The sequence below is a fragment of the Rhodamnia argentea genome, chromosome 9 (assembly GCF_020921035.1).
Source record: "Rhodamnia argentea isolate NSW1041297 chromosome 9, ASM2092103v1, whole genome shotgun sequence".
Classification (NCBI taxonomy): Eukaryota; Viridiplantae; Streptophyta; class Magnoliopsida; order Myrtales; family Myrtaceae; genus Rhodamnia; species Rhodamnia argentea.
In genome coordinates, this window is record NC_063158.1 from 3,434,484 (window position 1) to 3,457,931 (window position 23,448).

General features: G+C 41.9%; 4 protein-coding genes across 5 annotated transcripts; all 4 read left to right on the top strand.

Moving 5' to 3' along the window:
• Positions 1-3,112: 3,112 nt before the first annotated feature.
• On the top strand, positions 3,113-4,907 carry LOC115737118 (geraniol 8-hydroxylase-like). Its single transcript, XM_030669100.2, has 2 exons — positions 3,113-4,057; positions 4,173-4,907. Exons 1-2 carry the CDS (start codon positions 3,164-3,166, stop codon positions 4,776-4,778), a joined length of 1,500 nt encoding a protein of 499 aa, XP_030524960.1. The 5' UTR covers positions 3,113-3,163; the 3' UTR covers positions 4,779-4,907.
• A 2,026-nt stretch (positions 4,908-6,933) lies between these two features.
• On the top strand, positions 6,934-8,631 carry LOC115737014 (probable sugar phosphate/phosphate translocator At1g12500). Of its 2 annotated transcripts, none has more exons than XM_030668957.2 (2): positions 6,934-8,166; positions 8,203-8,631. In XM_030668957.2, exon 1 carries the CDS (start codon positions 7,083-7,085, stop codon positions 8,142-8,144), a length of 1,062 nt encoding a protein of 353 aa, XP_030524817.1. In that variant the 5' UTR covers positions 6,934-7,082; the 3' UTR covers positions 8,145-8,166; positions 8,203-8,631. The 2 variants fall into 2 exon arrangements, with proteins under 2 accessions (XP_030524817.1, XP_030524819.1); XM_030668959.2 differs by having other exon boundaries at positions 6,934-8,160; positions 8,197-8,631.
• A 3,081-nt stretch (positions 8,632-11,712) lies between these two features.
• On the top strand, positions 11,713-14,474 carry LOC115737013 (guard cell S-type anion channel SLAC1). Its single transcript, XM_030668956.2, has 3 exons — positions 11,713-12,360; positions 13,021-13,826; positions 13,941-14,474. Exons 1-3 carry the CDS (start codon positions 11,773-11,775, stop codon positions 14,308-14,310), a joined length of 1,764 nt encoding a protein of 587 aa, XP_030524816.1. The 5' UTR covers positions 11,713-11,772; the 3' UTR covers positions 14,311-14,474.
• A 5,898-nt stretch (positions 14,475-20,372) lies between these two features.
• Positions 20,373-23,279, top strand: LOC115736852 (probable aminotransferase ACS10). Its single transcript, XM_030668700.2, has 4 exons — positions 20,373-21,083; positions 21,212-21,337; positions 22,158-22,318; positions 22,403-23,279. Exons 1-4 carry the CDS (start codon positions 20,607-20,609, stop codon positions 23,253-23,255), a joined length of 1,617 nt encoding a protein of 538 aa, XP_030524560.1. The 5' UTR covers positions 20,373-20,606; the 3' UTR covers positions 23,256-23,279.
• The last annotated feature ends 169 nt before the right edge of the window (positions 23,280-23,448 follow it).

A 23,448-nucleotide genomic window follows, 5' to 3' on the forward strand; every position in this document is an offset into this window, starting at 1 on the left:
GCATGTCATCTTGTTTAGTCTTGCATTTGCATCACGACATTGCATCATATATAGTCTTTCATGCATTCATATAAAAATCAAAAATATAAAAAAAAATTTGTGGCGCATGCTCTCTTGATTATATTGACTTCCGGATGTTCATTAATTGATTGTGCACCCCGCATGAGAACCTTTGTTTGTGACTTAGGTTTAAATCAATTAATATTGCCTTCTCAAATGATTTTTCATGAAATAAAATGGTACCGAAAGGACGTTAGAGTAATACGGTGTAATCAAGTCCTCGAACTCTTAATCTACGGTTCGTAGGAATAAAATAGTTCTCCCGCTATTTTATTTAGGTTTCTAATCGACTTACCATAAACGATTAGTGGCGGCTCCAAAATTAAAATACATTGCATGTTAATTAATTAAACCTCAAGTTGCGATTTGGTATGGACTTAGGAGAGTCCGAGTTAGGTTAGTCAAATAATTAACCTAATAATCCATTAGCCTGGAAATTTTCTGAATTTTTAGGTCGCAATAATGTCAACAGTGACACATTTACCTCAAATTTTTTTTTTTTATACCAAAAACCCCAAAATTTTACTCATGTGACACATTTACCCTATACTTTTTCTTGCGACATCGAAAACCCTAAACTTATACTCGTGTGACATATTTACCTCAAAATATTTTTTTGTGACATCAAAAATCTTAAATTTATATCAATATGACACATTTACCTCAAATTTTGGGATAAATGTGTCACATGCCTATAAGTTTGGAGTTTTTAGTGTCACAATAAAAAGTTTGGGGTAAATATGTCACACGAGCACAAGTTTGGGATAAATATGTCACATGCATACAAGTTTAGGATTTTTTGTGTCACAAAGAAAAGTTTTGGGTAAATGTGTCACAGCGAGCATAGTTCGGGGTTTTTGGTGGCTTTTTCCCTTTTTTTTTTATCATCCTAACCAACATAATTATCTTTACTTCTATTTTCTCTCTTAAATTATCAATTTCACAATTGTAAATGTCAAATTAAACCCAATTAAATATCATCTTTTCATGCATCATGTTATCACTTTGCCTAAAAAAAAGGTTGTCATTTTTAATTTATATTCTCACATTTTTAATTACAAAAGTTATATAAAATGTTATAAATTTCTAGTTATAACAGCTTATGAATACACGATTAAGTGCCTATTATTTATGAAATAGTTTGAGGGAAACTTTATTTCAAAGTTGAAAAATTATAATTCAATCTAATTATCTAATAGATTTTGACCTTGTGGATGATTTTTTGGAATAAATGTGTGGGTTTCTAAAGTTAAACATCACTAATTCTCATTTTAATATGAATTGCAAGATGGGGTTGAAAATTTATTTACACATTTTGCACTTTCAAACTCACATAAGATTTTGTTTGGGAAGGCTTTAAGCATATTTTAAAGTTTTGAACCACTTACTATGAGATTGAATTTATAACCAATATTAGTTACTTTCTTTAAAGCAAGATTTGAACAATAAGAAGTTTCATGATTTTTCCTTTATGCGTTTATCCTTTGTTATTATTTAGATATGGTTTAACTATAAATATATTTGACATTTGATCATGCTTTTAACAAACTAACCTTTCATATTTTGACCAATTTTTTTTTCCATTTTTTAATCAAGATCGGCTAAATAATTGAATTTAATTTTGATTTTCGGCTTTGAAATATAGTTTCACTCATACTATTAAGAAGAAAAGCACTTAATTGTGTTTCATAAGCTATCATAAATAGAGATTTCTTGTGAATGAAAATATAAGACCATTAATTAAAATTGACAATATTCTCTAGTCAAAATGATAATAATGTATGATAAACTAATATTTGGGTGTAATTGAACATTTGTATTGTGAAATTAATGAAAGATAATAGAAATAAAGACATTTTTGTGGATTAGGATGATAAATAAATAAAAAAGAACCAATAAATTGAAGAGAGAGAGAGAGACATAAGGGTATTTCGGTGAGTTAGCTCAAAGAAAAGAGCGTCTTAGCTAAAATGGAGATGGAAATAGCGCCACCCATTCTTAAAAGCTCCAGAACCCTTTATGATGGGATAAAGAATCAGGTAGATAGAGACATGGAGCCCCGCCATCAAGAGAGAGAAATTTACATTTTGAATTCATATTGCCTCATTTTTGTTGATTCATATTATTTTACATGCTCAAAATATTGTACGTACTTATATTATGATTTTTTGAACCTACAAGATAAGATGCGAAATCACTTACTCTAGGTGATAATTTGATTTGGGCAAAAGTTCACAAAGATAGCATTTAAAATAATAGAACTAATGCAATGTTGGACTCAGGCGGCGGTATGGGCATTTTTCTAGTTACCGTAATAGAAGGGTTATTCATTAAGTAGTATTGGGTTGGATAAGATTTGGAACGTTGCAATTATTCACAATGTGAGCAAGATCGAGGAAAAATTGTCCAGAAAGTCCTAAACTTATTATACGACAGTCAAATTAGTCATAAACCTTTTAATTACATCAATTTAGTCATAAATCTTTTGTAGATTCGTCAATTTAGTCTTAAACACTTCAATTATGTCAATTTAGTCTTAAATATTTTGACGATTTAGCAATTTAGTTATAAACCTTTTGACAATCGATCAATGTAGACCTTTTAATCAACTACCCAAAAGGATCAACCCCTGAGAGCTGTGCCAACGATGGTGTAGGTAGTGAGTAATGGTCCAAAAGAAGTTTCTCAAAGAATTTTTTCCTTCACGTGTGGGAAGTGCAGTTGTCCAACTACTACGTCACGCTAAGCCATAGTCTCTTTGGCTTAAAAACATATGGTGGGTGGTCTGGAGAAGATACATTATACCAAACCTAATCACGTGGCGTGGGATTCGGCATTAGCTATGGATGAAGTATGTTTTGACTGTTTGGTATGATCTGTTTAACGGACTTCGGAAACTCGCGAAATTGAATCGGTGATACCATACATCTCTAAATTACATTTCATGTGTAATATAAGAGTAATTATTAGTAATTACATTGCTAATTTTCTATAACATAATATGCTATTATTCAAGCAATGCATTTCATAATATGCTTATAGAATAAAAAGGCCACGAACTTCCTCGAGTGTGAGAGTGAGAGAGAGAGAGAGAGAGGGGGGGATGGATCTTTTGGTGTTGATACTGTGTGCTTACCTCGCTTGGGGTCTAGTCCAAGCTCTTCGTTTCATCACCAGGAAGACCAAACCAAGTCCCTCCAATCTCCCGCCCGGCCCGCCGCCTCTCCCGGTGATCGGTAACCTCCTCGAGCTGGGAAACCTCCCTCACCAGTCTCTCGCCAAGATCGCCCGCACTTACGGTCCCATCATTAAGCTCCAGCTAGGAGCCATAACCACCGTAGTCATCTCGTCGCCCGCATTATCCAAAGAAATCCTCCAGACTCATGACATTTTGTTCGCCAACCGCACGATTCCCGACGCCGTCAATGCCTTCAATCAAGGCCAGCACAGCTTGCCCTGGGTCCCCGTCTCGCCTCTATGGCGGAACCTGAGGAGGATATTCAATCTACACCTTTTCTCCAACATGAAGCTCGACTCCACTCAACACTTGCGCCGCAAGAAAGTTCAAGACCTCCTAGCCCATGTAGAGAGAAGCGCCCGCGCCGGCGATGAGGTGGAAATCGGCGAAGCGGCTTTCATGACGTCCATAAACTTTTTGGCTGACACCATGTTCTCTTTGGATTTGGTGGACCGTTCTTCGGGTTCGGCGAAAGAGTTCAAGGAGACAGTCTGGCAAATCTTGGTCGAGGCTGGGAAGCCCAACGTGGTGGATTTCTTCCCGGTGCTTAGGAAGATCGACCCGCAAGGCACGAGGCGTCGAATGACAAGGTACTTCAGGACGATGTTCGATTTGTTCGATCGATTGATTGAGGGACGGCTGCGGCGGAGGGAAACGCTGGGTTCGCCGAGGATGAACGATGTGCTGGATACACTTCTTGACATATGTGAAGATAAGGAGGAGGACATGGACATGTCCCAACTCAAGCCCTTGTTACTGGTAGGTGTGCACATGTTGTTTGTCATTGTTGACTGTTTGCTTGGCTCAATATGTAATCAGAATGCATGCTTGAGATTCAGATAATTTGAACCGCCGTTCATTTCACGAAATGCAGGATGTGTTCGTCGCCGGAGCCGATACCACGTCCAGCTCAGTGGAATGGGCGATGGCCGAGCTACTCCACAGTCCCGAGAAGCTATCGAAAGCCCAGGCCGAGCTCCATCGAGTCATCGGCAAAGGCAACCTCGTCAACGAATCTGACGTCGCCCGCTTACCGTACTTACAAGCCACCGTCAAAGAGACTTTCCGAATGCACCCGGCGGTGCCGCTCCTTCTCCCCCGAAAATGCGGGGCGGATTTGGAGGTGGGCGGCTACACGGTCCCCGAGGGCGCGCAGGTCTTTGTCAACGTGTGGGCCATAGGGCGAGACCCGACCTTATGGGAGGATCCGGATGTGTTCTCGCCGGAGAGATTTCTAGGGTCCGAAATGGATGTGAAGGGGCATAACTTTGAGCTAACGCCGTTCGGTGGAGGCAGGCGCATATGTATAGGCTTGCCTTTGGCCTTGAGGATGTTGCACATGATGTTGGGCTCGCTCCTTAATTGCTTCGATTGGAGGCTTGCGGATGGGGTTATGCCGGAAGATATGAACATGGAGGAAAAGTTTGGCATCACCTTAGCCAAGGCTCAACCTTTGAAAGCGGTGCCAGTGTCGGTGTGAGTTATGCACCGGGTCATGAGCCGATGAACCATTCATGACTCTGTGATTCTCGGTAATAACTTATCGTTTGAAATTATGATTTCATCCTTCTTATAATTATAGTAATCGATGATCTGATGTAGTTATATCGGATCTTCCTGGTGAAAAATCAAGTTTTAATTGGATTGTCCAAATGGAATAGCTTTCACATCGAATGGATCTAATTTATCTCTCGCCTCGAAGAGAGACAGATAAATTTTGATTTTATTTTGATCAATTTGGTCCTCAAAATATTTCAATTTCAACTTCTATTGTTAATCAATTCTTCTTCTTCTTCTTCTTTGTCTTTTTTAGAAATTGGCACTTATTTTGAAAAGTCCTCGAAAAAGGTTTGACGTTATTATAATATAACCCTAACATAGTTTTGCTGTAGTTCTAAATTTTGTGCATATCAATGATTCTTGAAATGTAACATCATATCCGACCAAAAACAAAACGAAATGTTACGTTATTAATTGACTAACGAAAAATACAAAATAATTTCAAAATTGGAGTACTTTTATTCGGGTATAATGTGAAATGCGTGCTTTCGACATATAAATATATGTTGATTCGCTCGTAAAAGGACGAGTATATTTTCGTAAAATTAGAAACATATGGGAGGGAGACGGAATTTCATTAAGAATGGCATTTCTACGTTAATTATGCACGTAGATACGAGTATTTTACTAACAGAGATCATTGCCATAACGACAGGTGTCCTGTGCTCCTGATAGACACAATCATCACCTATTTGAAGCTGGTTATAACTAAATCCAGTCGTCAAGATATAAACATCCAAAACGACTAAATCCAATTGTACGAGATTTGCTTAAATCGGGACCGTGCGAGGACGTATGTACTTGTTTCTCCTTAAGCAAGGCATTACGGAGACCGCTCGAGCTCCTAGCCTCACCCGCCCCACCCGTTTGCCACCCGAGGCAGGTTGTCGGACCGCCATCTTCCGGAGTCGGCGGAGATTGGGGCGGTGGACAATGGATGAGAACCGAGAAGCCCACGGGCCCATTGTCACGTCAGATGGGCCAATTCCACGGAACTGCTAGAAACTCACGAGGCAACCTAGAGAGGCTGAAATTCTTCCATGATGAGCGTGATTGGACGGCATTTGAAAAAATTGGTAGCGGGAAATACTCGATGGAGTCAAATCGATGGCACACTCAACACAGCTCTCCAAATGGACCCTCTAAGATCTTTAGAGAACATTAATATGTAAGGAAGCCCCTTATAAATTAACGATTTAATGAGGCTAATTTCACATCTCATACTTATTTTAGGAAATGTATTTGAATGACTGTCGAATGAATTTGCTACATCCCGCTTTCATGGCCAAATGGAAAAATGTCGGAGCTCGGTGTCCTTTTTCCTTATGATCCTTGCCGGCTTTGTAATGGGTATTGTCAGCCCATTTCACTTGGTTTTGAGCTAATCAAGTCGACTTATTCAATATTTACTGGCAAAAAAAAAATCACGTTTTAACTTTTCCGCGCCCATCACTACCTAACTATAAACATACACAATTCGTTGAAGTAAGTTCAATGCTGTCATAGTCGTTAACACATATTGACGCATTAAGTGGGTGTGCGTCATTTTCGATTGGGGGTAAATTGAACGACACAAATGAAAGTCATATGACGTCAAAATAAAATATTTGAGTCTAAATCTTTCTAACCCCTCATTTGATTATCTAGTTATATAAAATTCGGCTTACATATGAGAAGAGGCGTTAGAATATTTAAATATCAAATCATGCATTCGCTTGAAATTTAAGTTTTTATAACAGTTAGATTTTAATTAAAATGTCAATAACAGCAACAACAACAACAAAAAATTGGAGGGCAAAAACTTAGCAAAAGCACAAAGCGTAAAGGGAAAAAAAATTGGAAAAAAAAAAGGGAGAAAGAAAGAGTATCCAATACCGACACTCTGACTCGACCATGGACACCATAAAGCCCGCTTCACGAGGAATCTAATGATGTCTTGTTCTCAGCCATTGACAACTCTCCCAATCCAACGCTCCACGCTCCATCTCCTCCCCAAATCTGAACCTCCGCCGTCCGATCAAATCCCACGCCTCCTCCTCATTCCTTCGCCATCACATCTCAAATCGCTATTCGGCCCACTCCCTCGCTCTCTCTCTAGATCTCAGAAGACCAAAAGGCCATTAACTCTCTGTCTCTCTCTCTCTCTCTCTTTCTGCGCCGAAAGAGAGAGACTTGGGGGAGGAATTTTTACTCCGTGACTTACGGTTTCGCCCATCTAGCGGCCATGGTCGAAGCCCAGACATGGACGACCCGCCGGATGAGCAACCCGAGGCTGGACCCCGCCGCCGCCGCCGACCAGGTGCTCGACATCCCGGCGACCCCTCCCGGCGAGGCCCGCAACGCCGCCGCGGGATCCCACCTCTCCCCCAGCATCCTGACGGCCCTGATCATCGGCTCCTGGTACCTGTCCAACATCGGCGTCCTCCTCCTCAACAAGTACCTCCTTAGCTTCTACGGCTATCGGTACCCCATTTTCTTGACGATGCTCCACATGATTTCTTGCTCCGTTTATAGCTACTTCGCCATTAGTTTCCTCGAAATTGTCCCTCTCCAACACATTCTCTCGCGGAAGCAGTTCTTCAAGATCTTTGCTCTGAGTGCCATTTTTTGCTTCTCAGTTGTTTGTGGAAATACCTCACTGAGGTACATTCCTGTTTCGTTCAATCAGGCCATTGGGGCGACCACGCCGTTCTTCACCGCGATCTTTGCTTTCTTGATTACTTGCAAGAAAGAGACCGGGGAGGTTTATCTCGCTCTCTTGCCTGTGGTCTTTGGGATTGTTCTGGCCAGCAATAGTGAGCCCTTGTTCCATATGTTTGGCTTCTTGGTCTGTGTTGGTTCCACTGCCGGGAGGGCTTTGAAGTCAGTGGTTCAAGGGATTTTGCTGACTTCTGAAGCTGAGAAGCTTCACTCCATGAACTTGCTACTATACATGGCACCGATGGCCGCTATGATTCTGTTGCCCTTTACTCTCTACATCGAGGGCAATGTGGCGGCGGTCACAGTCGAGAAGGCACGGGGCGATCCATTCATTGTGTTCCTGTTGGTGGGAAACGCAACGGTGGCATATTTGGTGAACTTGACGAATTTCATGGTGACGAAGCACACCAGCGCGCTCACATTGCAGGTGCTTGGGAATGCCAAGGCGGCTGTGGCGGCTGTCGTGTCGGTTTTGATATTTAGGAACCCCGTGACAGTGATGGGGATGACAGGGTTTGCCGTCACAATCATGGGCGTGTTGCTCTACCATGAGGCGAAGAAGAGATCAAAGGTCATGAATCGCTGACAGAGTTAATAAGGTGATCGAGAACACAGTGCAGCTCTTTTATTTCCTTTGTATTCTATGATGGCATTGGAATTCATCAATTCTTATTGATGCTTTAGTTGATTGGAGGGGAATATGATTTGAGGAAGGAAGCTAATGAGATTGAATTGTATAGGACGGGGATAGACGGAAAGAGATCTGAGGAGATCTGATTTCTTGAGTCCTCTTTTCTTGCCTTTAATTGTTCTTGAGGGGGTAGAATAAGAGAATAAAGTTCTCTCTTTTACTCTACCCTGCAATGTTATAGCTTTTTGTGAATTTTTTGTTGTGACTCCGCAAACATCATTGGCGACGCATTATGTGGGAAGAAAAGTCTTCCCCAGTTCATGTTGTTTTTTGGATTTCTTACAAAATTTGTCTCTGCTGACACTTCTTAGTCCTGTTCTCTCAGAGTATACATGAATCCTTCTGACACTTATGAGCCATGTAGTTGGTTGTGAATGTCTTTTATCATTTGCTTTCTGTTTCCTCTTGAATTTCCAGTACTCAGAACTTCCGGATAGTCCGGTGGGACGGAAAACAACCTGCTGTTCTCTAGTTGCTTTGTGTTTGATGTGAGAAGATTATGTTTAGATTTCATTGGCTCGATCTTTGTTCTATCAGATGGCCATATTTTCTAACAATAGTTGGTTTTCGTTTGATGATATGCAAGATTTCATTAAGAAGGGTAGGCATTTTCCTAACAATGACTCGTGAAATTTCTACATTAGAAGTTTAAATTAGTGAATTTTGGCTTCACCCATTTGTGTTAGTTTTGGCAAGCATGTAGGTCATTGCTATTGACGGTAGAATGTGTATTCTGGTTTCCTGAATCATCAGGTTCCATTCTGTTTTAGCTAATTGATTTTACAAAGATTAAGGTCAATCATTTTCCGGTCCGCTGCTTCATCCAAGTTTGTGAGGAAAGCTTCTGGCCTGATTTACACCAGTTCAAGTAAGGATCCCTGGCTCCTCTTCAGATTTGTCATTGGACCATCCAATTGTACAAATAATGGCAGAATTCTTCTGAAGCTTTTAAATGGTATGCGTATGCGTGAGTTGATGATCATCTTGGTTGTAAATGAACCACTTTGAATGTGCCGATGAGTCAAGACATCTTTATCTCATCCAATTCCACGTTTCTTTGCCAAGTTGTTTGAATCTGTAGAGGTAAACTGTCAGGCTCATTTACCCAATGACTGAGTTATTTTCTGAATTTCTATTTGTGCCACTTAGCCTCTTGCTCAATTTCATTTTAACAAAATGGAAATTTGCTGGCTTAGGTGGAAAGAAGATCTGGTCTTTAATTCATTATAAGGAATTCCAATCTTTCCAGTCTGTCGTGACTCATGACCAGCCAGTAGTTGAAGTTGTCACGACAGAGACCGGCGACTCCTCATTCACCAGAATCCTTGTCCCTCAACTTGTTCAAAAAGTATTGTGGGAAAGAAAAAAACGAATAATCAAAACCCAAAAGAACTAAAGATAAGTATGTTCTTCCATCTGATATGGACTTGGCAAGTGGCGATCTGGACTGGTTAATCTATCGGCAACTACCACCTAAAGAGCTCCCTACACGTAGATGTGGGGACGCCATTTGGAGAACTAAGGAGACACTTCTGCCTAACTTTTAAGCAAATCTCCCCCGAGAATGTTGGCTAGGTGTCCTGTTGTCGGTCGCAGCAAAATGTATGTCCATTAGCCCGGGATCTGCATTTAATTAACGACTTCAAGTCTCGTTATGAGTCTCTTTTGGGCTTGATTGATGTTAGTTTAATCATGATAGGTTATGGGGTCAGTGTCTACGAGAAGGGACAGAGCTACTCCTCGAGATGTCTTCGTTCGTAACAAATTTGTCTGGAGGGTGAACGTCCTACCTTAGAAACTTTGATTCAATTCTCGAGTTGTTAAAGGAAGCCAGCGATTGCATTTAATCTATCTCCCTTTATGTTCTTTGGTTTGCAATGAAGGGAAGGATAACTCGATTGAAGAACTCATGACACCAATCCTTGTCGGAACTATCAACACGAGCAATCGCAATGAAGTGCCTTTTGATGGTGATGTTGAATTCAAGTATATGCATATTATGAAGTGGATTAGCATCGAGCTCGATGGCTCAATGGTAAAAGAGTCACATTGTCTTTTTTGAGATCATAAATTCGAGTCATGTTGTAAGCGAATCTCTAGTCAATCTATGCCATGGGGATCTACTACCTTATGTGGATAGAATTCATGATTTTTCGACTTGTGGCATGCCAATGAGATTCGCGGGGGAAAATTACTAAAAAAAGTCCTAAACCTAGTGTAATTATACCAATTCGATCCTAAATCTTTTGCCCATATGTCAATTTAGTTTATATGGCCAACTTTTGCATGCTAGTACTAACGTGGAAATTTTTATTTATGTTTCAAAAAATTTTAAAAATTTTATTTGTTATTTATTTTTTTTCCTTTTTTTCTTTATTTTTCTCGTTTTTTTCTTCTCCTTTTGGCCATTGGCGAGGGCGACCTCGCCGGCCCTCGCCTCTGGCCGGTCACCAATCTGGTGACATGCCGGAGGAAGAAGAAGAAGAAGAAAAAAAGGAAAAAAAGAAAATAAATAATCTTTAAAACTAGATAACTTTACTTTTGAAGCTCAAATTCGGGACATATCTTCAACACAATCGAAAGCTGCAAATGCTGCAAAAGGAGCCCATGAAAATTTATTGGCCTCGGTCTCTCTAAACCAAACCCATCCTAATTCTCCAGTTCAAACTCGATCTGTGCCCAAGTCCTGTCCATTGGGTCTCGTTGGAACAAGATGGACCTCATCAGTCCACAAACTTCACCTCATGACATGGCCGACATCATCGTGGACGGATCACAAATTAATAAACGAATTTGGAGTCCCCACGGAAAGTAGATGGATCTTAGATGTCCTAAGAGGCCCACAACCACTGATATTACCATCATTCAAGAACTTCAGAGGGCAATATCTGATGTTCTAATGGCGCGGTATATAGTTTCTGTCATAAAATAGGAATAGATTTTCTCTTTCTCTAGGGTTTTTAAGGTGCATTTTGAGCATTGTCACCGCAATCCGCTACTGACAATCTTCACGCGTCGAGTGTAAAGATCTTATTCTTATATCGTTTCAATAAGATAACACTTCGAATGCAGTGATTGACTTGGATGGATAGGAACGTCGTGTTCTATGAAATACCTGAAAATTTTTCTTTGAAAGTCCCTTTTTTTTTATCTCGAGGTAAGTTTTGGATCTCATTAACCATCTAACCACTACACAACCTACGCTAGGTTTCCATAGAAATGATCTTGAGGCAAGCTATGTACATACTTAACCCTAAGCCACAAGATGTTCCTATTTGCTTGAGCTCTCTCACGGGATTCTTCTCATACAAAAGACGAAGAAATCACTGTCTCCCAACTTCAACCAGACAACCACCCCCTCCGATCCACATCTTTTCACCACTTCTCGTGATCGATCTCTCTCTCGCGCGCGCACATACAAATGCTTATGACACAACACACAGGCACAAAACTTACAATTGCTACCCTGTCAAACCAAACGCTTTGTCCTCGTTCTCTTCTTTGCTTCCGTTCGTCTCCGAGAATGGATGCTCGACCGCTGAATTCTCCCCGCGCCCATTTCGTCAACATTGGCGAAGTCTTGCCAGAAGAAGAAGTGGAACAAGCGACTACAACAACAGCGATGAATGGAGACAACAGACCTGACGGCAACAAGCGCGCCAACCGAGCATCAAAGCTCCGAGACTCGAGGAGGCAGCAGCGGCCTTTCAGCAGGCAAATTTCGCTGGAAACGGGGTTCTCGGTGCTCAACAGAGAGAAGAACAACGGCTGCAACAATGGTGATGGCGGCGGCGGCGAGAGGAGGGTCCTCTCGAGGAGCGGGCTGAGCTTTGGGGGCTTCGACTCAGCGATGAAAGGAGCGAGCGGAAGCACGGATGGAGCGGTGAGGAAGGCGGACTTTAATTTGTTCAGGACGAAAAGCGCGCTGAGCAAGCAGAACTCGCTGATGAAGTCGAGGAAGGAGAGAGAGACGGTGGCGTCGGCCTTGCACGAGTACACGCAGAGGGACGAGGGTTTTGCGGGGAACAGGGAAGACGAGTCTGTGAACAGGAGTGTGCCTGCCGGGAGGTATTTCGCTGCACTTCGTGGACCTGAGCTTGATGAAGTCAAGGTAAATATCAAAATCTAAATGATACTTTGAAGGTATTTTCACAGTTTAAGGAGATAACAATCAAATTTTTTGTGTTTCTCATTATAAAATGAAGAGAACATAAGATCATCTATGTCCCATAAAATCAACAAACTTTTGTTCCGGGAAGAACTGGGCGATCTCTCTTCTGTTGCTGTTCCTCTATTTCAAAAGATACAGTGTCGGATCCGCATGAAATTTCCAAATGGATCATTTGGATCACAGTTGAAGTACCAAGAATGATCAACTCTAGAACTAAAACTTTCTCTATCCGACCATGATTTCAACTAATGATCCTCTTCAGATCAAGCAAGATTGATCATATTATCCGTTGAATGATTCGTCCCCAACGATCACCCAAGATGGGTTATACTTTCCTCTATCCCTAGCCAGTTGGACTAAAGGAAACTTTCTCTCATAGTCGTTGATTTGATTGGTTGGTTAGAGGTTATGAACACCATTCACATGTAAATCTAAATAAAAATTAATTACGTGCATGTATAGCTATGTCTTGTGTGTTCAAAAATGCCTTGTAACCAAACATGCATAGGACTGGTAGAATAAAGCTCTTCGAACCACGAATGGAGGAAAACGTAACCCAGAATTGATCCTATATGCTCTAATTTCATAGAATGCATGCAGGACTTTGAAGACATCCTCCTCCCAAAGGACCAAACTTGGCCCTTCCTCCTCCGCTTCCCTATCGGTTGCTTCGGTATCTGCCTCGGCCTCAGTAGCCAAGCGGTCTTATGGCGGTCCCTTGCCACGAGCCCGGCCACTCAGTTCCTCCACATCTCCCCCTTCATCAACCTCTCGCTCTGGCTCCTCGCCCTTGCCGTCCTATTCTCCGTAACCGTAACCTACCTCCTCAAGTTCATCTTCTACTTCGAAGCCGTCCGCCGGGAATACTTCCACCCCGTCCGCATCAACTTCTTCTTCGCCCCTTGGGTCGTCTGCATGTTCCTAGCCATCGGCGCACCGCCTTCCCTATTTACCAAACCGCTCCATCCCGCCATATGGTGCACATTCATGGCTCCTTATTTCTTCCTCGAGCTCAAGATTTACGGGCAGTGGCTCTCTGGGGGGAAGCGGCGGCTTTGCAAGGTCGCGAACCCTTCTTCGCATCTCTCGGTGGTCGGGAACTTCGTGGGGGCAATTTTGGCAGCAAAGGTCGGGTGGAAGGAGGCCGCCAAGTTCTTTTGGGCGGTCGGGTTCGCGCATTATCTGGTGTTGTTTGTGACTTTGTACCAAAGGTTGCCTACGAGCGAGGCTTTGCCAAAGGAGCTGCACCCTGTTTATTCCATGTTCATCGCGGCTCCTTCCGCCGCGAGCATCGCTTGGGATGCCATTTACGGCGAGTTCGATGGCTTGTCCGGGACTTGCTACTTCATTGCCTTGTTCCTCTATGTGTCGCTGGTGGTGCGGATCAATTTCTTCACGGGGTTTAGGTAAAGTTCAAACTGTTATATGTTGAGTGAAACATCTCTTGAAGCTAGAGATTATGTGGAACTTTGCATACCTCAGTCCTGTTTGAAGGTTTGAATCATGCTGAACCTTTGCAGATTTTCTGTGGCCTGGTGGTCTTACACATTCCCGATGACGACGGTGTCCGTGGCGACAATCAAGTATGCCGAGCACGTCCCTTGCACCATGAGCAAAGGCCTCGCGCTCACCCTTTCGTTCACTTCCTCGGCGATGGTCGCCCTACTGTTTGTGTCGACGCTCCTCCACGCCTTCGTTTGGCACACGCTGTTCCCCAACGACCTCGCCATTGCGATAACCAAGAAGAGGCACGGTGGCAACGGCAAGGAGAAGAAGCCCATCAAGCGAGCCTACGACATAAGGCGATGGGCGAAGCCGAGCTCTCTGCCCTTCGTATCGGGCATACGAAAGCAGAGCTCGGGAAGCAAGGACGAGAACGAAGTGGAGTGAAACTCCCGACCGTGGCGGGGTGAATTCGAATTTCGAATCGGGACGGCGAAGGGACTTCAATTTTGATCGGAAAGTTGGTGTTGCGCTGAATAATGAAGATGTTAGATAAAGAGTGTTCTCTAATTTCAGGTTCTGCTTGAATGAATGACATTTATACTTGAAGTTTGATCATGGGCTCAGCCTTAGTTGAGTTGTACAGCTTATATGTAGAGCAACCAAGGTAAGTCCAACTTTGCCCGGCCTCCTTCGAAGTTATACCAACAAAAAAAAAAATACGAAAAGGAAATTTTTAATTTAGATTTTTTTTTTGGTCATATGCAATTTAGAATTTAGAAGGTCAAAAATAAACAAATAAATTAATTGGGCTTCATTAAATCCGGGAAAATTACAAAAAAAAGTCCTAAATCTATTGCAATTGTGTCAATTCAGTCCTAAACTTTTTGCATTTTTGTTAATTCGGTATCTCCAACCAACTTTGGCCGGTTGGTACTGATGTGTATACCGACCGGCACCGATGTGGACGCCGGCTGAGGTGGATAATTTTTTAGTAATATTTTTTGAATTTTTCTATTCTATGTTCTATTATTTCTTTTTCTTTTTCTTTCATTTCCTTCCTTCCCCCAGAGCTAGCGAGGGTGAGGTCGGCCTAACCCAGGCCAACCCTCACCACCGTCGTTGGGCGAGCTCGCCGACAACGGTGACACTCGACCTCACCAAATCTAGGTGAGGCCAACCTTGCCATGGAGGATTTTGATTTCTTCCAAAACCCTCCCTCTCTCTACCCCAAGATCGCTTGATTTTGGTTTCTTCCAAAACCCTCCCTTTCTCTACGCTCAGCAATCGTGGCGAGGCCGACCTCGCCCTCGCCGGATCAGCAATCGGTCGGAAGGAGGAGGAAAAAGAAACAAAAAGAAAAAGAGAGAAAAGAAAAAATTATCCACATCAGTGTCGGTTGGCATTCACATCAGCGAGGGCCGGCGAAAGTTGGCCGGAATGACTGAATTAGCACAATTACAATAAATTTAGGACCTTTTTGATAATTTTTCCATTGAATCCTAATGTTACAAGTCATTGCCGAGAAAAAGAAGAAGAAAGAGGGTTTCCCTCTCACTACATTCAATGCAGTCAGCGGGATCCATGTGAGTTTGGATCCTTTCCTCTCGCAGCAAGTTTTATGGACTTTTCTTTCCCCAACCACTTAATTAATCCTTCATCACAGTTTAATATTTGTTAAGTACTTTTGCCAGAAGTGGACGCCACCTCTCCCACCACCTTTTCAAAGCTGGAAAATTAAGTCGGGAAGCGAAATGCCGTTAATGCTCGTGTGCTTTGGTCGAAGTATTAGGACATCAACATGTTAGGCGAAGTTAGGTATAGTTGGCGATTGATCGAAAATGCATGCAAACTCAGCAACGACATTACTTATTGAAGACTAAATAAGAAAAGCTGGAAATCGATAGCATGTGGCATGTAAGGAGGAGTGTTAACATACGGATTGTTCAATTGGGTAGGGGTGAGCGGTTTTAGGCTACAATATACTACTCACAACTCATATTTATATACACAAAGAACATAAAATATTGATAAATTAAAAGTCTCGAAAATTGAAGCTTAGACGAGTGGTTCCAAATTACACATTTATCTTTGAATACTATTAGAATAACAAAAACACAAAAACTTGTTCTAGATTTTAGGAACCTGTCCGTCGAAATCGATTCCCCAATTTTTAGAACCCGCAACCTACTCTGCATACTATAGAATTTGGAACTAAATCGATTTGCACAATTCGAATTTTCGATTTTCGATTCCTCCTTGAAGCCATGCTCACTCCCACAATTAGGGGAGAAAAAGAGCTTAATGATGTATTAATATGAACGTCCTAGGTTGCTGCATAAGAGCTTTTCAACTTCCAAATTAACTGCTAATTAGTTTTTACATATGAAAAAATGACACCACAAGTGCTATGATTTTTGTACAATGCTTATTTGAGTACTATAACTTTTTTTGGATTGCTTGAATACCATAACTTTTTTTTTTCAATTGCTTGGATGCCATATAACTTTTCTATCAATCATATGAATGTCAAAACTTTTTAAAAACGTTCACCTATGCCACATCGGATTTTCAGTACCTGGGTGAACATTATTAAAATAGTTTGGGCACTCAAGTAACTGATTTAAAGTTATAGCACTTGGGTAAACGTTATTTAAAAGTTTTGACACACTAGTGATTGATTAAACGTTTTGGCTGAACATTTTTTTAGAAATTATGATACTCAAGTGTCGAGAAAAAAAGTTATGTTACTCAAGCGAGCGTTATACGAAAATTGTGGCACTTTTAATGTCTATAGCCTGTAACCTATCGATCTTGTTCATGAGGTTCCGTATGAAAACAGTGTACAGGGACCCAAACTCTTTGTCATTTGATGCAATGACAAAACTTCTGAAGGAGACAAGGTAGAGGCAAATTCATGAACAATCAGCGATCTCCATCCCAAGACAACCTCCTCAATTGTCCCCATTTATGACCCACGAAGTCCATGTTATGTTGTGCTTTTTTCGTCCCCTTTCAACTTCTATGTACTCGCTCACGCAACCAACTTTGCATATAGGCCTCACACATTGACATCCCTTTATCCAAACCGAAATTTTTTCTATATTTTCGTATTTCATACGTACATACGGAATAAAATTAGCGGCTACACGCTAGGTGTCACTCGTTTATTGGTGCTCTCCGCCGTCCACTTGCACACTCATCCGCATGAAATAATTTTGAAAATGATACCCGCGAAACCAATTTTCTCTCGCCCTAAACCTGCAAAAGCCTGTTTGCGCCGCCGCCTTCTTCCGTCTTCGCCTGCAGGCCCCAGCAAGCCCCTCATTTGCCTCCTAACATACTCAAATCACCACGGCCAATCCATCCACCTCTTCATCTCCTCCCTCGCTCACCCCCTTTCCCTCCCTTTTGGGGTCGGCACCGGCCATCAAGCTGGGGAAACCAAACCGAGGCCGTTGCCACCCCCAAACCACATCAACCTCTCGCCATCGAGGACGACCTGAGCCCTAATTCGTGGCTCGTGCTTTCGAAAGAATACAACACTTCCCTATTCGATCCGAAGGCCACCAACACCAACGGGCAAATCGGTCTCAACTAAAATCATCTTAAATTCATCAACCACTTGTCATCATCTCCTTATTCAAATGCATCCACCTGATCAATTATGTTATTTGCATCTTCATCTCTCAATGGTTTGTTGTATAAAGGTGGGTTAACACACATAGTCCTAGAAGATCAAGTGAAAAAACACTGACAGACAGTTTTAAACAAATTAGGGTTTTGATTTAGTCAGTAATAAAGGTCTTCATTAAAGATTACGAACAGTGAGCTTGTGGCTGGAGCAAGTGGGACACTAGATTCTTGTTGATTCCTAGTGGTGGTGGCCCCATTAGAAAAAAAAAAGCTTGGAATAGCGACCTCACGTTAAGATAAGCCTAATCTGAAGATCATTGGACACCAATCCTTTCATTACCCAATAAAAAGGCTGATTAAGACTTATATCTATGAAATGAAGAAGATGGGTACATAACTATTTCTTCTTCTTCTCTTAATTTAATTCATTTAATATGTGTGCGTGATATTCTTTTCATATACAGATATATGGTAGGTTTCATTTTAGCCCGAGGCATGTTCTAGTCCTGTGGTTGCGGTTGGACAGTCGGGCATGGCGAAGAGGAAAATTTGTCGCGAAGCGACCCAAGACAAGAGGACGAATTGATGGCGAATGATGTGAAGAATCTTGAATTTATATGGGTCTCATGGAGATTCCTCAAGTGTGAGGGATTGAAGCCTTGGATTAGACCACCCAGAAAATGACAAAAACCGTAATTGTGGATGCAATCAAATTGATCTTGGACACTTCCGGTATGGTTGTGAATTTTGGACAAAATAATATGAAATGGACCGGGGCCGAGAGAGAAATCATCTTTAGAGTTAAAGGACCATCACCTTATTTCTTCTTTTGAATCTTGCCGTCTTGCCGTAGAGTTAAGCATACGAAACAAGTTTGATATTCTCCATGCCGTTGACACTTGAAAAATAACCATGTCCCCTTAATCGACATAACGATAATACGAAGCTCAATATCGAATCGTTGACAACAATATGCGATAGACATGATTGTTGACGTTCGATAAGATGCCAATATGAGTTCAGTATCATTGAGCTATCAATGATCAAGAGACGTCATGATTATGCTACACCGATAAAACCTAGACATGTTGAAGATAGAAGACCAAACCAAGATGCCAAGGAAATATCGATCAGTAAATCCTATATTTTCCATAATATGCACATTAATCTCATGGATCATACATCGACATGTTTGGATATGGAAAAACTCATCACTTATTTCCAATTTAGGATTTTTTTTTTTCTTTTTCACTTTCTTTAGGACCTTAGCAAGTAGCTTTCCTAGGCCCTTCATCAATTGTCAAATTTGGAATCGTTTGTCATGTATCGATTATTTGTGGGATTATAGGTAGAAGATACTAGTCTCCATAAAAGAATCTTCTTCTTCTTTTTCTTTCTTTGGGACCCTTTACATCTTGTGGTTTACAAGAACACATGCAGATAGTAGACGTACCCCAAAAGCAATGCAGCCTCTGACCGACTTTAACATGTTAGGGTTGTAAATCAATAGCGTAATAAGGTACAATTGGGACCAACTTGAATCTCACATTATGAATTCTGACTGCACTATATAAGTGGGAAAACGTGTTGAGCGATGACAAGCAATCTGTGTAGGCATAATTCGATCTAATATTATAACTATACATTAACTTTAGATACTTCATTATCTTCCAGTTTGATTGGGCTTCTTCAGAATTATAAGATGAACAAACCCTCGTTATATTGACGAATTCGAAAAGTTATAACTTGAGAAATTACCTGAAAATTCAAGCGAGTCTAAAACGACCTATACTTTGGCTGCCTTCTTAGGTTTATGGTCGCAACCGAAAGCTATTCAGATTTCTAAATGTCAATGAGAACAATCACTGGTGTCTTCGAATGTCGTAAAGACTCATGGTGTTCAAAATATTAAATAAAAATACGATCACTTCTCTAATCCCAAAAACCCTGGAGAATCACAAAATCTAAAAGTAAAAGCCACCAAGAAAATCCCACTAATAATACCAACTGTTAAATCATCTTAACATTTGGACCCAAAAAAAAAAAAAAATCATCTTAACATGTTTGTTTTTTGGAATAATAGTCCAAAAAAGTCCTAACAACGGCTAATTCAGTCATAAACTTTTTAATTGTGTCAATGTAGCCCTAACACTTTTGATGATTTGCCAATTTAATCCTAAACCTTTGGATAATTTGTCAATGTAATCATTTCATTTAATCAAAATTTTTAAAAGTTTAGAACTAATTTAGAAAAATTTTAAAAGGTTTAGGATTGAATTGACAAAAATGAAATGTTTATAATCAATTTGACAAATGTCAAAAGGTTTAGGACTATAATGGCACAATTAAAAGGTTTAGAGTTAAATTAGCTACCGTGCAATAAGTTAACTTTCTAGACAATTTTCTCTATTCTTTTCCGTAGAAATATGTGCACTTGTCAATTTCCACATTCGATCATCGTTTGCATTTCCTTTTTCTAACACCCTCGTGTGGAAAGCTTCCTCCAAAGTACCAAAAAAACATTGGAAGACTCCCCCCCTGAGGGCTCCTCAGTTGTGTTCTAACTGCAATCAAGAATGTCTCAACTTGATGAAGATGATGTTTTGTGTTAGTTGATACGCAGAACATCTGTCGATTGTCTCGTCTCACTTTGGACCTTGAAGAGGTTTAAAACTAAGGTCAAACTGATCGCGGAGGACAAGAGCGTAAGCTCGAAGCGCCACAAAATATCCCGACGACTTGATCCCCGCCTCTCTCTCGATCTCGCTGCGCAACAGGGGAGCGGCACATCCGATGTTTCACCAGTACGAAGAAGAGAACAAAAGCTTGGACAGCCCGCAAGACCCAATTTTTCTCTTTTTTGATTTTGTCTCTTCGGGAACAGAGCCACCGTATATGAATTCGGGGCGAAAGGAAAATGAGAAAACATTAACCTCGAAAAACAGGGGGTCGTCACTCTCTCTCTCGCACGCCCCAAGCCAACCCCATTTTCCCTCCTTGTTCTCTCCGACTGCCGCTCCCCCACAACCCAATTCGCGAACCACCCCCATCCCTCCTTTTCAATTTCAATTTCAATTTCGTCTCGACCCAACCATGAACCTTCCAAAATGACCCGCACCCGCCACTCCCGGAGCCGGAGCCCGGATCCAGAAGAAGACTCCAAGCCCACAACCTCCTCCTCCTCCTCGTCCGGCGGGGGAACCGCCATGAGGGTCATCGTCCCTCTGCAAGGGGTCGTCCAAGGCAGAGGAGGCCTCGTGCTCGGCTCCGTCATACCCTGCGCCCTCTTCTACTTCCTTCAGCTCTACCTCAAGAGGAACAGGTCGCGGAAGCCTCCGCCGCCGTCTCCTTCGTCCTCGGCGGAGCACCTGCCCGAGGTACCCGGGCTGCAGAGGACCCTTTCCCGGGCCCACCTCTCACCCCGGGGTCCGGGCGGGCCAGCTCACGTGTCGGGCCGGGTGAATGCGATTCTGAGGAGTGGGGATTCGCCGGATAGTGTTGGGGAGAAAAAGTATTTGGAGGATACTTATGATGAGAGGAGTAATCCAGATGGGGTTATTCAGCTTGGTTTGGCTGAGAACAAGGTGGGATTTCCACCCCCCCTTTTTTTTTTTGTGTTGGATGATTTTTTCTTGTTGTTTTGATTTTGGTTGGTTTGATTTGGTTGAGTTAATCTTATGACTTCTTGTTTGTGGGATTTTGATGGGTGCAGGTGGGTTTGGATTTGGTTCGGAATTGGATGGTGGAGAATGGGAGGGGGGTAATGCTTGGGGATGAGTTGAGCATCAGTGGAATTACAAATTACCAGCCTTTTGATGGATTGATGGAGTTGAAAGTTGTAAGATGCTTCGAGTTCGTGTTCGCTAAGTACTGTCTATGCCTGTTGTATTCGTATTGCGAATTTTGACGACGTGTCATGTTACTATGTGCATTCACGTGAAGTGAAGTTGATGAAGCTGTTATAGATGTTCATTGATTGTGGACATTTTTCTTTGTCTTGGTTCTTGTGATTGACAATTGGAGATGCACCCTATCATCCTGAATACCTGGTTGAGGGCAAGAAGTTAGGTGGCCCCGGCAACATCCAAATGTATAGATACCCCACTTTTCAAATCCCACCCTTTATCATGTTTTTGTCCCGTCATTACTGTGTTTTGAGACCAAGTTTTACAGCACTTCCATAAGGCAGGCAATATATGTTGTATATATGTGTGCGGTGCATGCTGACATCCATGAGCGTGCATGTATAGTGCATATCTGAGCTAAGAAGATGATTACGAGCCAATCTCCTTGGTAGGCGAATCTGGGACTTATCTGTGATGTTTGAGTTAATCTCTAGTTATTCATGCTATACTCAAGCTTGAATAATCTGTTAACTCCTCCTTTACATACGAGATTCATTAATTATTTATACAACAGTACAAAGGTAAATATCGATTACATATATTGCATCGGGCATTCGTAGTCCTTCCCTATTTTGATGGATCCTTCATCTTTTTCCCTGTGAATTGTATCTGGATTAATTACTCAAGGAGAATTATTTGAAGTAGATATCCACTCTTGTAGTTCGTATCATTTTATTCTTGTCTGCATTTTGTGAGCTCTGTCCTTTGGTTGAATTCTTCCATTTTATGAACATCATCTTGCTGATCATGCAGGCTGTGGCAAAATTCATGTCCCAAGCTGTTGAAGGAGCAGTGTCCTTTAACCCGTCACAGATTGTGCTGACAACAGGTGCAAGCGCTGCTATTGAGATGCTTAGCTTCTGCATAGCCGATGCTGGAAATGCATTCCTAGTCCCAACTCCATATAATCCCAGGTAGGTACATATATTCTATTTACACATTCACAGGGGGGGAGGGGGGGTTGTGTGTGAGAAGCTAAATTTGAAATACATATGCAGCTTTGACTGTGATTTGAAATGGCGAAGTGGAGTGGAGATAATACCAGCCCCTTGTCGTAGTGCTGATGGCTTCAGTTTAAGCGTTACTGCTCTTGATCGTGCCTTCAGCCAGGCAAAGAAGCGCGGGGTAAAGGTTCGTGGGATTGTAATCTCAAATCCATCAGATCCTGTTGGGAGTCTGCCAAATCGTGAGGCTCTTTATAGCCTTCTGGATTTTGCCACTGAAAAGAACATCCACATAATCTGTAACGAAGTGTTTGTTGGGTCCACTCATGGCGAGGGGTTTTTAAGTATGGCTGAAGTTGCTGAGTCAGAAGACTTTGATCGGAGCAGAGTTCATATCGTTTACAGTTTGTCGGAGGACCTGTCTCTTGTAGGGTTTAATGTGGGTGTCGTGTACTCCTTCAACCAAAATGTTGTGGCTGCTGCTAAGAAATTGGTGAGGTTCTCATCAATCTCATCTCCGACCCAGCGCGTGCTTGTCTCTCTGCTTACTGACACTAGATTTACGCAGAACTTCATCAGGATCAGCAGAGAGAGGCTTAGAAAAATGTGCATGGGGTTCATTGAGGGATTAAAGCAATTGGGAATTGAGTGCATGACAGGTAGTGGGGGTTCTTACTGCTGGGCTGATATGAGTGGGTTGATTCGATCATACAGCGAGAAAGGAGAGTTGGAGCTTTGGGATAAATTGTTGAATACAGCAAAGATCAAAGTCACTCCTGGATCTATTTGTCACTGTATTGAACCCGGATGGTTCCGGTTTTGTTTCACTGCATTGACCGACAAAGATGTTCCTCTAGTCATGGAACGGCTTCAGAAGGTTGCCGAAACTTGTAAATCCCGCAGTTGAAATTTGTTTATCAATTTCAATCTACAGAGTGGATCGCCTGTGGATAAATTGAAGGGGCAAAGTTAGCCTCCAGTTCAAGTGGTCATGGATGAAGAAGACTGGAATCCCCCTAAAATTTCAAGTCCAAGTATCAAGTAAGATATTATGTGGGGTAACTTATTCAGCTGTATTGGGCTACTCTCAGTCATATATA